The sequence below is a fragment of the Quercus robur genome, chromosome 5 (assembly GCF_932294415.1).
Source record: "Quercus robur chromosome 5, dhQueRobu3.1, whole genome shotgun sequence".
NCBI classification, from domain to species: domain Eukaryota; kingdom Viridiplantae; phylum Streptophyta; class Magnoliopsida; order Fagales; family Fagaceae; genus Quercus; species Quercus robur.
The window spans coordinates 86,549,535-86,566,860 of record NC_065538.1 but is presented as its reverse complement, the minus strand read 5'-3'; the positions used below and the strand labels follow the sequence as shown (position 1 = coordinate 86,566,860).

Below are 17,326 nucleotides of genomic sequence, written 5' to 3'. Positions count from 1 at the left end.
GCCTAAATTAATCTATCTGACAATCTTCTCTGTTTGTTGTGTTATGAATTTGTTCTCTATTGCTCTAGTTTTGACATTGCGCCTCTAGTTTCATTTGATGCCCATTGAGGTTCTTTCAATAAAGCCTAGGCTGGCCGGTTTCTAAAAAAAAGAAAAAAAAGAAAAAAAAAAGAATTAAGAGTACTGTTTGAAGCCCAGGCTGGCCGGTTTCTTAAAAAAATAAAAATAAAATTAAGAGTATTGTTTGAAGCCCAGGCTGGCCGGTTTCTTAACAAAAAAAAGAAAAAAAAAAAAGAAAAAGAATTAAGAGTATTGTTTGAAATGTTACCATTGAGATTTGAAAGAAAATGGAAAATGTTACCCTTGAACAAATAATAAAGAAAGAATAAAATAAGAATTAAAAAATAATATTTAAATGAAGTGGTAAAAATATAGAACATCTGATAAATGAGATATTATAAAATGATGTGGTAAAATAATAAAGTAGGCTTTTGGTGTGGCAAAATGATATAATATTTATAACGGCTGCTACGGATGCTCTAAGTTAAATGCCAAAAAACCATAAATTATTTATATGGGATCTAAATCGATCATCATGCATAAAGTACATATATTTTATGTCATACTTCAATTAAGAAAAAAGATATGTTCTTACAAAGAGATTTTACTAAGACAAGTTTTTTATTTTAAATATTTGTTTGAAACGGTGATTTTGGTAAACTATGGTAACTCGTAATGCATAAAATATTAGAATACTTACTTTTAAGTTTCTTGGTTATATATTGTTGTTGATAATTTGATAGTTAGGAGACTGGGGATTTGAATCTTGGATATTCTCATTAAAACACAATAGATGAATATAATTTGTTTTCCAATAAAAATGACCTAAAATAATATCACTTTAAATATAATAAAAGTTACATGGCTAAATAGAATTTGGGCAAAATTAAATGGTGCAATTTATATTTTAGTCTTGATATTTTTATTAGCAAACCTAGTTCAAGGGGGATATATTTGGGTGATCTCCAATCCTAAATGATGGTCAAAATCATGACTCAAACTTATTTCAAAGTGAATTTGGTTACGCAGAGGAAAAGTGTTACTAGGCTAACAGCAACACCAAGGTCAAGCAGAAACAAGAGCTGATCATGAGACACCGCACACAACCATAATGGACATTGTTATCTTCACAACTCTCTTCGTATAATTTCCATCCATGACTCTTTTTTTTTTTTCTCTGTATAGAACTTTTTCTTTTTTGTTTTCAAGATGAACTAAGGCTGTAATTTATACATGATCTTAATCGTTTATAGTGCATGAAATATATATGATTATTTAAATGTATAATACTTTATTTTTGAAAAGTCATTTGTTCTTATAAAGAGTTTTTATTTGCACAAATATGTTTATTTAAAACATTAGTGGCTTGTAATGGTGAGTATGATGAAGTATGACCGTATTTGAGTTGGTAAAAAAGATTATACTCCAATTAAGTCTCTTGCTGTAACAATTATTTATATGAAATTTGTTGAAGGAGGTTAGTGATGGGGGTAACATAGGCGATGAATGGTGATTTGTCAAGTGATGAGTTAGTGATCATGTTGTTGGCAGCTACACGATGGGGCAAGAGTTATTCGGAAATTTTTATAGGGTTTTGGACTTAATTACTTTAGTACATCTCGTTTAAACTTTATTGTCTAGCAAGTAGTAACCCGTCTAGTATAATTATCAAAGGTAAATATATAAGATAAAATTACTATTTATTTCTCAAAGAAAAAAAACGTACTATTTAAACATACCTTTTTATATATATATATATATATATTTCTTTATAAATCATTAAATCCTACCTAGAGATAAGTTATAATTGAAATTTACATATAATAAAGAAAATCTACAAATCAAATTATTTTTAAGGTATTTAGAATTTTTACCATTAATTAAAAGAGACATTAATTTAAGAGTAATATTATGTCTATAACAATTGCACAACAATTTCACTACATATCTTACATAGCAAACTATTATTGATGGCTAAAAAAGTGATATTAGTAGTTGATTTTTTTTTTTTTTTGGTCTAATGAATTTATATATATACAGATTCTATTTAACCCATTTTATTCAGTTATTTATAGCTATAAGAGATGTCCAATTTAACCCCAAAACAAAATTTCTTATGATGTCACTTGTAAAGGACCCACCTCCCTAGGTTAATAGAGAAGATTGGAACAAAAACTATTACTAATAATAGAGGGAATTTTGCTTAAAGCAGTCGAGTTCAAATAGCACGGTTAAATTACATTAAACATGAAATGAAAATTACTTCAAATTTTATTCATGTCAAGCAAAGTCAGCTTGACCATTTAGAATTTTTATGAGTAACCTTTATAATTTTAAGAATATAACCATACAAAAAAGATAAAGATAAATCACTCCATAGTCCACAATCTAAATACTAATTACTATCTTAAATATTTATAACCTACTCCCTCTGTCCCACTTTTTTTGTCCTTTATTCCATTTTGAGATGTTCCAAAATATTGTCATGTTTCTAAAAATAAAAGTCATTAATTTACTAATGTTCTTATTATACCCCTATTAATTTACTAATTCAATTTTTTGATAATTTTTTTTAAGGGTAGTTTTGGAAACTTATACTGTAGGGGCACGATTTTGGGGCTCAGACCCAACAGGCGGGTGATTCTGGCCCAAAAGTCCCTCAACAATGAATTTGTAGAGAGTAGGTTACAGAACTAGGTCTTTGACAGAGGAAACGCAGTTACGACCAAGCCATACAACCAGTTGGACGTATGGATATTCCTTCAAACTTTTGGAGTAATGGTCCCTGGGGCTGTTTCTTATACTTCTATCTCTTTTCTCTTTCTCTATCTTTTTCTTCCTTTTGCTTGCGATCCCCTTTCGATGGGGATCTCCTTCTCTTATATAGCATCCTTCCTAAGATCATGTCCCTACACTTGTCAACCACCTGACCCGCCACTTGAGTGCCTGTCCCATAGGTCATCCTTCCTCTTTTCTGTGAGTTGCACTGGCCAAGATGATTCTGCGTTCCTGTCCCTTCCACATTAATGCGGCTGGAAAAGTAGTTCCTTGGCATTTAATACGGCAGTTGTGGTTGCCCCCCTTCCTGAACGTCACACACTGTTCCTTCGTATTAGGTGACCTTTCGCCAGGTATGGAGTGCGAATTGGACACTTAATTGGCGAGTCCGAGGAGGTACTCCTCCTCGGACGCCCCTAAGCAGGCCCGGCCCATCATGGTTGGGATGGGATATCCTACGCCCATGCCTTTTCTTCTTATCGTGGCTGGGCTTGGCACATGAACTACGGCCCAACATCAGCTGACAGATTTTACCCTCCACATATACATTTTTAAAAGGTAAACAAGACAATAAATGATGTTCCCTTAAAAAGTTTGACTTTTCAAACAGGATAAAAAAAGTGGGACGGAGTGAGTACTTAATAATATAAAATTTACAAAAGAAAAAAAAGTGAAAAAAATTTACTCAGTACTTGATTTCTTGAAAATAAAGTACTGTAAAAAAAAAAAATATATATATATATATATATAAAGATAAATCATTCTAGTTCACAATCTAAATACTAATTACTATCTTAAATATTTATAATTTACTTAATAATAAAAAATTTACAAAAGAAAAAAAAGTGAAAAAAAAAAAATTTACCCAGTACCTAATTTATAGAAAATAAAGTACCATACAAAAAGAAAAAGAAAAAAAAAGGATAAAGATAAATCACTCCACGTTCCCCACTCTATATATTAATTACTATCTTAAATATTTATAATTCACTTAATAATATAAAATTTACAAAAGAGAAAAAAAAAAGTGAAAAAAAAAAGAATTTACCCAGTATTTGATTTTTTAAAAATAAAGTACCATAAAAAAAAAAAAAAGATAAATCATTCTATAGTCCACAATCTAAATATAATTACTATCTTAAATATTTATAATCCACTTAATAATATAAAATTTACAAATGAAAAAAAAATTTACTTAGTACTTGATTTCTTGAAAATAAAGTCCTATACAAAAAGAAAAAGAAAAAGAAAAAAAGATAAATTACTCCACAGTTCACAATCTAAATATTAATTACTATCTTAAATATTTATAATCTACTTAATAATATCCAATTTAAAAAAAAAAAAAAAAGTGAAAAACAAATTACCCAGTACTTGATTTATTGAAATTAAAGTACCATACAAAAAGAAAAAAAGAAAAGAAAAATTACTTTGTAGTGACTTTAATAACTGAAAGTAACTTTAATTCATGAATTGATCAATAACTGAAAGTAACCAATCTAATGCCAAATACTTTTAGCATTTAAAATTCATAGTAACCAATCTCACACATAGTAACTTTAATTCATGCATTGATCAATAACTGAAAAAGTAACCAATCTGATGCCAAATACTTTTAGCACTTAAAATTTTATATAATTAAAATACCAATTTTTTAAGGGAAAATTTATGTAAAAAACACAATTGGCAATTTGTGGAACCTAATCGAGCGCCGATTTGGGAGTTTCCTGATTTCTTCTTGAATCAAAGATGAATTCCAATCCTTTAGTCTGCCTTAATGGGCTTTTTTAAAGGCATTGGGCCTATTTCCACAAATATCATTAAAATAAAATTTTTAAACATCACTTTTTCACTTACTAATAACCGCTTACCATATTAGTCATTTGTAAATTTTTTATAAAAAAATTTGTATTCCTAGCATTTCCCTATTAGAGTTATTGAGGAATAAAGAGGGATTTTTGTTTGGTGATGGGTGGCTAGATTTGTGGGAGCGGTTGTTTTGTGATGCTCTTTAGAGAATTTCGTGGGTATTTTGTGGGTATTCTTGCTGCAAGGCTGTTGTTGGCTAGTTGGGGTTTGGCCTGGCATGGTGGCATTACTTTTGCAGTGCATGGCATTGGAAGAAATTGCTAGGAATTAGGAAAATTGATAGTTGATTTCGAGGACAACAAGCCTCCAAGAACAGGGGAAAAGTGAGAATAGAGAAATATAGAGAATAGAGAGAAGAATTCTAGTAAAAACATCAATCAAGTTCATCCCCTTTCCATACACATCTCCCTAGTCTAATACCCCTCAGTAACTAACTCCAAGCCAGCTGTGTAACCACCTTGCTAGCCAATTCCCTCCAACACTTCCTAACTAACTAATTATATTAACAAACTCTAATGCCACACAAGGCTGGTGTAGACATATCACCAATACAAGTAATACAAGTATTTCTATAATAAAATACAAGTATACAATGCCAACTAAGCAAATACAACATTATCTATAGCACAGACACATTATACACTCTGGCCGCACTGGCACATGCACACCTCATCAGCTATGCACGCATGCCTTATCAACAGCAAACACACCCCTCATCAGCAACCCATGCACACCCTGCAGCATCTCACCATGCAGCAACACACACATGCCTCATCAGCACCACACGTACTCCCCATCAGCACCCCACACACACATACAACTACACACTCCTAACAAAAACAAAATCACTATAATTACCCCAAATTTAGATTGTGTGCAATTTGAACTTTGGCCCAGACAAGAGATATTGGAATTTTTGCATCACATAGGCTTTTTTTTCTCTTTTATTTTAATTTATTAATTTGAGGTGAGGGGATTTGAATTCCATATTTATATGTCTCTATTAAAAACATTAGAATATATCAATTAAGCTACATGGTTTTTGGAATTTGCATCACATGTATTTCAGTTTTGGGGAGATGTAATCTAATCAACATCTACAATTTGATATGACATTAAATATGATGTTATCACTTTTACAACATGATAAATAGATTTATAAATTATTTTCGTTTTCTATTTTAAAAATTAATGCATCAATTATTTTATGAAAATAGCAAAATTTATAGTCGGTATGGTTTCAAGTGTTCCATGAAACTAAAAATGCTTTAAAGAGTGCATTATTTGACTTTATATATTATTTGAGAAAGTGCAAGATTTAGGTACAGTACTAGGTGTTATTTCTTAGATTCCCTTCTTAAGATTCTGTCATGTGAATTTTTCTTCATATGATTGAAGTGTATTTTTTAGTGAAGTAGCCACATGGCTCAATCTTAAGTAGGGAACTTAAGGAACAGCACCTAAGGTATTGTACCTAAGTTTTGTCATTTAAGAAAAGTTAATGGATGAGCTAAAGGCATTTTTTATGGAAAAAGAGAAAAAGTAATTAATGTTTTCACAGTTTTTTCTATTTCTAATTAAAATAATACCAAAATTTTCTTAAAATGGTTTATTAATAATTGCCCCAACATGACTCATATTACGTCTATAATGATATACTGATTACTGAGTATTATCTTTCTCAAAAAAGAAAAAAGAAAAAAAAGAAGAGATTACTGAGTATTACAAAGGTAGTAACAACTGCACTACTGATCATTAGAAGGTAAAATTCATGCAATTACAAATTATTGTTTGGTATGTCTTAGCAAAAAACACAAAAAACAAAAAACTCAAGAAACCTTTAATTTTTTTTTTTATTTGTTTGATAATTAACTGAGAAATGAAGAGTCAATCTCACACCTTCTCAGAGAATTCCCATTTGCAGTACAAACCTGGAGAAATATTGGAATCCTAGTGCCTCTTGAAGCATCATTTAGGCTAGATTTATTGCAATGGCTTAAAGTAAACTGCTTGAGCAAGCCTGATTCGATTTCTAATGGAATTCCATGGAAAACTGTGTTCACTTTCACCATCTGGGCTTTATGGAAACACAGAAACAAGGTAGTCTTTGAAAACACTACTCTTAATGCCAAGCTTCACAGTATAAGCACAAGGCAAGCAATTGACTATTTCTTTTATACTGAAAAATCTTTGAGAACCAGAAGATTTAGGACAAATGAAGGTTAAGTGGAGTATGCCCAGAGAGGGATAGTGTAAGCTAAATACGGATGGTGCTTCTCTAAGGAACTCGGGGAAAGCTGGGGGAGGAGGATTAATTCGTGATCACAGGGACCATGGTTGAAAGGTTTCAGTCGAGGCATTGGCTTTACTACAGGTGTAATGGCTGAGTTTTGGGCCCTTAGAGATGGCTTGCTATTGGCAGTCCAGATGGGGATCCCTTATTTAGAAGTTGAACTTGATGCAAGATTTGTTGTGGATATTATTCTATCTAGCTCAATGCCAAATAGAGCTTACTCACCCTTTCTAAATGATTGCATGTCCTTACTCACCAGGTTCCAGCAAGTGCAAGTGAACCATATTTTTCGAGAAGCGAATAGTTGCACAGATGCGTTGGCTAAGAGGGGATGCTTGTAGCAGGAAACTTTTGTGTTGTTTAACAACCCCCATTACCTGATATTTCTTCTTTTGTATCTAATAATGTCAATGGTGTGTACTATGCAAGGCGCTATGCCAATGCTATACCTTTACTGGCTTTGTAGCCTTTTTCTTTAATGAAGCTCCTTTTCACCCAAAAAAAAGAACCTAGTACGTCTATTCAAATATAATAAGTGTATCCTTTCCCAGTGGCGACGCCACGTTGAGGCCAGGGTGTTCCCAAGAACACCCTGACCTTAAAAAAAACAAAATTTTATATATAAAAATTTAAATTTTTTTATTTGTTTACTCTTTAAAATTTAAATCAGGAACACCCTCAAGAAAAATCAGGAACACTCTCAAAATTTTTATGCCAAACAAATTTTGAACTAAAAAAAATTGTAATAAAGAATCTAAAAAAAAAAATTGTAGCAGAGCAAACCCCAAAAAAAAGCCCAACATCAATCCTAAACAAACTAACCAGATTTTTAAATCAAAATAATTATTAACTAAATACCAACAGCCCAACCCAAACATATTCTCAAAAAAATAAAAATAAAAAAAACCAACCAAAACCCAATAGGAATACGCGTCCACCGATTCATCAATCATCAAATGGTAAAGCTAAAGCAAAACCTAAACTAAGAAACCTTACCTAACCTAAAGAAAAAAACCACATCAACGACAACGCCTTACGCCTCCGCCTGAAACCTCATCACTGAGCACAACCCATTTTGGGAGAAAAAGAGAGGCAGAGATTGGAGAGGCCAAAGCTTAGCACGCAAAACGCAGCACCGACTAGGGGTAAACGACATTGTAATGTTGAGGAAGAGAGGAGGGTGGAGAAGGACGAGGTCGCTCTGGATCTGGAACAGAGCGTAGATACCATATTTTGGTTTTGTTGTTGTGTCGTTTTTTATTCTGTTGGGTTAAAGTCCTTTGCTTTGCTTTGATTGATGCTATCGTTGTGGAATTCACAGAGAGAGGCAAATTGCCAGCTCTAGAAGGTACTAATTGTGCTGATGTTGTTTGATTGCGCCACGTAAGAATGAAAGTTTGATCATACAGTGGCCATGTTTCCAGTTGGATTGATATTTTAGTAGTTAGCAAAAATAAAAAATAAAAAATAAAGCAACTAAACGCCAATAATTAATAATTTAATTAACCAATACATTATAGTTAGTTTTGACCCTTCTTGTTGCAGTAGCAATAGTAGAAAAAAGTTTTTCAACAATGAAATATATAAAGAATGAACAGCGTAATCAAATGAGAGATTAGTGGACAAATGATTGCTTGATTGTGTATATTGAATAAGATATAGCTTGTAGGATTGATAATAAGACTATTATACAACAATTTCAAAATATGAAAACTCGTAAAAGACAATTGTAAATTTTATGTATTTATGTGTTTTTTTTATTATTGTTGTTGTCGTCAATATATGAATTTCTCTTTTTATTAGATTGTGTAATTTATATTTTTTAAGGAACACCCTGAGAAAAATTCCTGGAGTCGCCACTGTCCTTTCCTACACACAAAACCAACTCTAACCCATAACATCCAGAACATTGCAGCATCACAAAGTGTATCAAGAACCCATGTGCCTCCTTAAACGCAATGCACAAACTATCAATTTTTGGTAACAAAAGACCTTTACATTTTAAAATTTTAGCAATTGAACCCATGTATCCTTTTTTTTTTTTTTGGGTAGGTGGGGTGTTTTCAATGGACATGCTATGCATCAGTTAAATCCCTCTCTCCACACATTGGGTTAAGGAAGGAGAATTATCTAAGGTCTTTGTTACAGCCCTAAGAGTGTATAAATACTGGCACCTTCTACAAAAAATCTATATCTATCAATAAACATACTCAAACTCTTATAACCAAGAGTCTTATAGCTCAATGACATCACCCACTCTTCTTTAAGAGAATCAGGTTCGAATCCCCCCCCCCCCCCCCCCCCCCCGCCCCCCCCCCACACAAACTATCAAGTAATTAAAATATATATTGGAGATTTTATAACTTATACATTCATTCCTATGAAAATCATCAACAATATTCATGTCTAGTGTGTGGATCATAATATGTGACGTGATTAAGTGAGCAGACACACGCAAGTCTTACTTTAGTTCATGTGTTTTGAGCAAAAAACAAATGCATAAATGCGACTAATAAAGCTGCAAAACTTTTTAAATCGTAAGCATTCAGTAAACAACAGAAGGCTAAAGTTAAATGCCATTGTATAACAGAGGGGCTGAGCATGAATTTTCTGTGGTTAATTCATGCCAATTCAGCAATATGTTTTGGACTAGATACAGTATCACTCAATTCACAGCCCTTGGTTTCAAAAGGGAATGGCACTAAACAAATACATGAAAAGATTAAAATCTCAAAAAGAACCATGGATGCTGTTTAATGACAATCATGTACAAAAACCCACTGCCACAAGAGGACATAACATACCACCAATTCTTGCAGCTGAGATTGCAATTCTGATGCCTGTCGTTCGAACTGAGGTTGGGTATATCTACATTTCAGTGAAATAATATAAACATTAAATTCTTGCCACTAATTGAAACACTTTCAAGGATAAACATGATAAGTAACACTAACAAACAAGAGTAAAGATACAAAGAATCTAACATATTTTTCAACTGCCCATGACTCAATTTTCATAAGAATGTCACTTCCATAGGTTAAAACAATGAGATAAGACAAATTAAAAGTTAAAAAGTTGTGAAGACCTTAAAGCATCTGGATGATATTGGATCCAAATGAAGATTTCAGATGCAATCATCAGAATTCCACAAACAAAAGTAGATGAAAAGAGGTAACTTAATGAGATCCATAACAAAAAGAGTGATGTAAGGGCTACTTGATTTAGAGGAAATGGTAATATGCAGTGTTATGCAGGCAGAGACAACATAAAAGATAAACATTTGTTGTGCCATATAGCAAGGAAAGCAAAGATAAACATTTCCCATGAATATCTTTAAAGATTGTTATTATAAAAATAAAAATAAAGAAATAAGTGAAAAGAATATGCTCCTTGTTCCACATTTGACTGGATGTATTATATTTCCCTCATATTATAATGGGATTTTACCATTTTCACAATTTTGACTATGCGTCATTCAGTCAAGTCAACCGTCTCCATCCACTCTCCATCAAGCAGCTTAGGTGTTCTCAAAACATAAGTATCCCAAGGCACGCAAACGTAGAAGTTGAGTTCGTTAGAGTCGGCTCCCATTATAAAACGTTCGTAAGTCCTCACAAAGTATTTCGTGGGCTTATCTTCTTCTGATTTTGCTATTTCCATGGAAATAAGATACTTGCTCCTGAAAGCGCCAAGGAAAGTCCAAGTGGCCCCAACAACCCTCACAAGTTTGTAACACAAATCAAACTGCAAAACAACAATTATATTTCTAAGAAACACATAATAAATAAAATTAACCAACCAACCAACATGTTAGAGATATATATTAGACATATTAACCCAATATAATAGGCCCAAGCTCCACGTCAGCCCTAGTCCACCGGACCGACCCGACCCGGACCACCCGGATCTGACCCGTAAGGCTGAACCACGTAACCCTCGTGTTCTCAGTGTTCCTCCTCTATGCTTCCTCTTCCGCATCTACTCTAGCATACACAACATAGTATAACACATCGCGTTGCTAATATTTAACATGGTATCAGAGCCAAACTTCATTCTTGGCATCAAACAAATATCTCTACACAATAAAGAAGAATATCACATGCACACCACCATCAGAAGTCACGCATGCTTCTTTGCTGGATCTAGACTCCACGGCATCTCGCAGCCACCGTGGCGCAGTGCTGTGTCCAAGATCCACAAATTCAAGCAAACCCGTGACATCAATCTCAGATCTATGCAACTTCAAGTTTCGCCTGATGAAACCAACACCACAGACGTGCTCCAAGATCTCCTGCGACCAAAACCCAGAAATCCGGTCACCCGAAGCCTTGCCACGCGCCTCCACGCGCCTCCGTAGCCTCTGGAAAATCTCCCACGCGCCGCCATAGAATCCTTACTTCTAGATCGTCTTCTGAGCGCACGCACCGCCCTGTCGGCCTCCTCGTCCGCCGATCTACGAAACCTACGATTCCGGCCCTCATCTGAGATAACACGCGCTCTCACGCGCTTCCAGGATTTCTGGCTTCTCCTCCACGCGTCGGTAACCCTATCACGTGCATTCCACGCGCCAGAAAACTATTGCTGATGTCATCTGACGTCATCGGATGACGTCATCACTCCACGTCAGCAACCACGCAAGCACGTCCACGTCAGCGACACGTCATCAGCCACGTCAGCAGTGTCGTCTCGTTAGCACCACGTCACCTAGCTGACCGTTGACCGGACCGACCCGACCCGGACCACCCGGATCTGACCCGTGAGCACTTTGACTGTTGACTTTGACTCTGGACCAGTTGACTTTGACTTTTTGCGTTGACCTTTGACCAAAAGTCAAAATTTCCAAAAGGGCCTATCTTGCTCAGTTTTTCGCGTAGATTCCGATTTTGGCCTCCGTTTCTTCATTTGAAGCTTCGAAATTGGACAATTGGCACATTCTTCATTGTGGTTTCTTCAAAGGCATTCTACAAGGCATCTTCAAGTGATCTTCTCATGCTTATCCAACCTCAAGTCTTCATCAAGCTTCCGCCTTGAGTTTGAGGGAGGGTGTTAGAGATATATATTAGACATATTAGCCCAATATAATAGGCCCAAGCCCATTCCTGTTTGTACTAGTAGTCTAGGGTTTAGTCGCCTATATATACTCATGTTAGGGTTCATTGTAACACAGGAGGTTATTGTACTACACTCTCATACAATAAAGATGTAGCCCTTAAGGGATTCCTCCGTAGATGTAAGCCGTAAGGCTGAACCACGTAACCCTCGTGTTCTCAGTGTTCCTCCTCTATGCTTCCTCTTCCGCATCTACTCTAGCATACACAACATAGTATAACACATCGCGTTGCTAATATTTAACACAACAGAACAGAACAGCAACCCTAACAAAAACTAAATAAACCTGAATAAACTAATTAGAATATAACAAATTAATTAGAATATAAGAAAAGAGAGAAGAATTCAATTACATTACCTTGTTATTCCAATAATCGAGAGTGGATTGAGCCACTATTCGAGTGTTTGGGTGGTTAGTAGCCCCAAATGTCAATTTACCTCCAATCGGATGTCCAAAACAAGCCTCCAAGAGTTTATGACCTTCGTCGTCAACCATGTCCATCGGCGTCGCCCACATGTGCCGACCTTTGATGTGAGTCGTCGTCCCCATGTGGAGACCTTCGACGTCAGCCGTCGCCCACAGGTGGCCACCTTCGTCTTCAACAGTCACCAACGGCATCGGCGCCGCCCACATCTTCTCTCAATTCTCGCTCTCTTCTTCTCTCTCCGATTCTCTTCAAACCCTAATCTGTAGATTCTCTTTCTCCCTAATATTTTGTATCTGTTTCTGTTTATATATCGCATATGATTTTGCGGAAAGAAAAGTCGGTTCGCTTGGGTTGGGCTTTAGTCATTTTAAATGGATTTATTTATTTATTTATTTTTTGATGTGATTAAATGGATTTTTTAATTGGGCTGGGTTTGGCTTTTTTGTCTTTTGAGTGAAATTCCAAGGTCAAATTAATTTAATTGGTCGGCCTCGGTGGACCCCCTTTTTTTTTTTTTAATGTTAAAGACGAAGGTAGCATTTTTATTATTATTTTATTTTATATATTTTAAATATTAAAGACGAAGGTAGCTGCACAATGGATGGAGGCGTTGACTGAGTTCAAAAGGCCATCTTTAGACAAAAGTTCAATGAACCTTGGAAGCCCAATTAATATTGGGTAATCAATGGATCAATCGAAGGACTTTGTTTCTTCTATTTCGAAACTTGTGGATTAACCAAGTTCTATTTATTGGTTATATCTACTAGGTGTTCGGCAAAATGCCTCTAAGAGCAGCTGGTATTTTTGCATCTACGTAACTTAAAAGTCTATACATGTGTTGGGATAAAAGTATAGATGAACTGTTATAAACTATTTAATGATTACTTACTAAATTATGTATTTACGTCTAATATCTTAAATGTTGCCTTCTGCTTTATGCAAATTGGGATGTGTTGACTTGGGTTTGAATTTTGAAAATTTAATTACTATAATATTTGACAATTAATTTGTCTAATAAACCTTAATAATAAAATGTTGTGGAAGTTTTCTAATAATTATGGTTGCTATTTAATCAAATGGGCTGGAGTTACATGTACTATTGGGTCAGAGTGCTTTTCGGATTGGGCTCATGACCCACAATCCTCTTTACTTCTCAAAATAGGCTCACAACCCTTATATTTTTCTTATCATGTAATGATCTTTTTTTTTTTTTTTTTTTTTTTTTTTTTTTTTTTTTCTTTTTTGCTGAATTATCATGTAATGATCTCATACCTTGAATTATTTCTTCACCTCATGAATTAGGCTCATGCCATATTATTATCAAAATCAAAACCCCTATTTCTTATGGGAGTTGAACTTGTGCAAAAGTAAAACTCTAAACCCTCACTAGAATGAGAAATTATACAGTTCTCATGGTGAACTGCGTTACCTGTCCACCATTTCACTAAAAGACTCATATTTGTTTAAAATTGCCGAGTCAGTAATTAGTTTCTGTTTTAAAAAAATTTATGACTCAGTAATTTTAAATAGGTGAGAGTCTTTTAGTGAAATGGTGGACCACGTCACTTATCCACCATGAAGACCTTATAATTTCTCCACTAAAACCTTCCTCAAGATATAGATATTATGGGGCCAGAGAACTTATGACCCGGCCCACTTTCCATTAGGACCCAAGGCCCGTGCCGAGGAGAGTAGTTGCTGAGGACGAGTGGTGAAAGACCAAATAGCCTAGAGGTGCAGCCGAGGATGACTCTGTCCTCGACATCCCGAGACTTCAAAGGGAAGAGAGGCATGTCATCCAAGGCAGCCTCCGAAGCGCCCCCAGAAGAAAAGGCGAGTAGAATGGGACTTACAAGGGGGTACGAAGTGGGAGGGGTTCAAGGAAAAGACGTCACTTCCGCATTGAATGCGCCCACAAACATTCTGGCCATATTAATGGGAAAAGACTCCTGAACAGTGTGATTTCAGTTATTGCAACTAACAGAAAGTAGGGAGAGGCGGCTGATGGGACAGGTACTCGAATAGGTACCTGCCTGATCAACAGATGGAGGCTCAGGATCAACCGTGAAGGGCTATATAATATAAAAGCTTAGGCACCAAAGAGAGGCGGGATGGGCAAGATCCACGGGCAACCATGGCTCGTCCCTGCGTGTCCACCACGAATACCATGACTAACCACCGTCCGGTGACCAAGGCCTAGCCTTTCAAGCCCACGCTCTACAAATCATATTGTTTGGGCCCTTAACGTGCGAACCCAACATCATTTTGGGGTCGTTACAAATTGAGTCCTTACAATTGGCATCGTCTGTGGGAAGGGCTTGTGCGTTGGCACAGGCGGTGGATCGAGAAAGTCCCTTCATCACTTCCAGCAGCCCGTCGTAGTGACCTAACATAAAGTTCCATCAGGGGCTACGCTTCTCCATTAGGGGCTACGCTTCGAAGCGTCAGTAGCGTGGATGGTTCTAGGGGCTTGGCCGAGGGGCTAATCCCTCCAACTACTTACAAAGCTAAGTTTTGGACAGAACCAAGGTATTGTATGGTCCTCGGACTCAAACCTATGGGGAAACCAACTACTTAAAGAAAATATCTAAATTTTGGACAGAACCAAGGTATTGCATGGTCCTCGGATTCAAACCTTTGGACAGAACCAATGTATTGTACGGTCCTCAGACTCAAACCTATGGGGAAACCAACTACTTAAAGAAAATATCTAAGTTTTGGACAGAACCAAGGTATTGCATGGTCCTCGGACTCAAACCTATGGGGAAACCAACTACTTAAAGAAAATATCTAAGTTTTGGACAGAACCAAGGTATTGCATGGTCCTCGGATTCAAATCTTTGGACAGAACCAAGGTATTGTATGCATGACATCTCGGACAATGCCTATATCTCCCCAGAAGTGTGTTCAGGTTCAAATTCAACGTCCTATGGGTGTGGGTAAGGTAGAATTCCGGGATATGATCCTAAATATATCATATGCACGACCATTCATACATGTTAAGATAACTAGTTCAAAAATCAGGAAATCCGCAATAATAGTAAGCAACAGCAAGGGCAACTAACATACAATTTAAAGGAAGAAAAGAATTTTATATATGTGGTTAATAAGTTCAAACTGCAGTTAACTATAAAATTTTCAAAACTGAAGGGAAATTAGTTAAAAAGTTGAACTGGAAACAAATACGAAGATTGGCCAGGGCTACTACTTCTTCAATGTCGTTTTGCCCACATCCTCTGAAGGCAGAGCAGGACTAGCCTCGGGGCCCTGGGAGACGTCCCCTTCTTGGGAAGGCTGAGCAGGGTCGGTTTCGATACTCTTGGGGATCTCAGTAAGGGGAATTGCCTGTAGGGGCTGAACAAGAATGGCTGGCTCCTCGGCATTAGGGATCAGAGCACTGACCGTAGGCTCGACACCCTCTTTGGGCATCTCGGGATTCATACTTCCAGGTGCTTCTGTCGCATCGTGAGGCTCTCCTCCTTCAATCAACTAGCCAGGAGGGACGATGATTTGTGCAGCTTCTGACTTAGTAACCCCTGCCTCGTGTTGATCGCTCATAGTCTCGGAGCTGGCGGGAGCGGTCTCACAGGTGGCTAGAGGATAAAATATGCTCTTCGCCTTCCACAAGTCAGACGAAGCATCCACCCCAACTCATTTTAAGGCCTCTTCCCAAACCTGGGAGCAGTATAGTCTGCATACTCCAGGAATTTGAGCTTTAAGGGAGGCCTGGGTTTCAACCATCCTCATCTCGTAACCCTCCTCTTCGGCCTTGTCCCTAGCAGCTTCGGCCTTGTTTCTGGCAAACTCAACCTCCTGCTTAGCCTTCACGGCTTCATCCCGGGCAAACTCCACCACGCCCTTAGCATTCTCTGCCATGATCAGTTTCTTCTTCAAATCACTGATCTGCTCCTTGGCTATCTGCAATTGATCCTCGGCATCGAGTAGGCGCTTTGTTTGCTCCTCGGCATGCTTTTGGGCACCAGTTAAACCTGCCAGGGCGCTATCCCTATCTCGGGTAGCCTCCTTTAAGTTCTCCCTAGCCTTTGCGAGGTTAGCCTCGGAAGCCATGAGGGTTTGCGTAGCATTTATGCGTTTGGTGCGTTCATCCTCGGCGGCCTTACTCTGCCCCTTCACTTCATCCTCCATCCTATAGGTGGCCTGGATAGCCTGCCAATAGAGACAAGTATATTATGAATGAAAGTCTGGGAGCCAGAATTGATAGAGCCTTAGGTTTCAAGAGTCTTACCATACCCAGGTACCTCTTCACGCTAAGGTAAACCTTCTGCATCCTCATGTTCTTTAACTCTTCCACATCAGTGGGGAGCAGCATGGTTCTCCCTAATGTGTCGGCCACATAACCGCCATCACCATCTCCAAGTTCCCTCATGGACGCGGTTTCTAGCAATGGCTCTCCGTGGAGCATTGGGGCGGGAAGCCAAGCGCTCGGCACAGATTGGGTTTCGATCCCCTTCCCCTTGCTTTGGGCGGATTGGGCTTCGATTCCTTTACCCTTACTTTGGTGCCCAATCTTTAATTGTTTTTTAACTCATGGGGCTTCATCCATTTCCTAAGAGGATTAGGATTTTCCCCCATCCATGGGTTCCTTCCCCTTAGGACTCCTCTTTCTCTTTGAGTCAGTGGGTTTCGGCCGAGGAGACAGAGCTGATTGAGGAGGAGCAGGAAGTTTGGGGCGGGGAGATTGTGGCTGCGACTTAATGGAGGATGACCTAGTTTGGACGGGCTGGGGCTGAGGTAGTGGAAACGGAGCATTGGATTGTGGTCTTCCCTG

The 17,326-nt window shown here is 37.1% G+C and overlaps 1 protein-coding gene across 2 annotated transcripts; it reads right to left on the bottom strand.

The window, feature by feature from the left end:
* Positions 1 to 9,564: 9,564 nt before the first annotated feature.
* LOC126727568 (uncharacterized) lies at positions 9,565 to 12,826 on the bottom strand. 2 transcript variants are annotated; one of them, XM_050433301.1, is made up of 4 exons: positions 12,693 to 12,826; positions 12,468 to 12,626; positions 10,448 to 10,744; positions 9,565 to 9,868 (listed from the first exon to the last, which is right to left on the bottom strand). In XM_050433301.1, exons 1-3 carry the CDS (start codon positions 12,741 to 12,743, stop codon positions 10,472 to 10,474), a joined length of 483 nt encoding a protein of 160 aa, XP_050289258.1. In that variant the 5' UTR covers positions 12,744 to 12,826; the 3' UTR covers positions 9,565 to 9,868; positions 10,448 to 10,471. The 2 variants fall into 2 exon arrangements, with proteins under 2 accessions (XP_050289258.1, XP_050289257.1); XM_050433300.1 differs by having other exon boundaries at positions 12,468 to 12,743.
* Between the last annotated feature and the right edge of the window lie 4,500 nt (positions 12,827 to 17,326).

Coding starts and splice junctions, on each gene's coding strand:
- LOC126727568 (XM_050433300.1), bottom strand. CDS start 12,743: ATGTGGGCGGCGCCGATGCCGTTGGTGACTGTTGAAGACGAAGGTGGC. Junction 10,745..12,467: donor TCGATTATTGGAATAACAAG/GTAATGTAATTG, acceptor GTTGTTTTGCAG/TTTGATTTGTGTTACAAACT.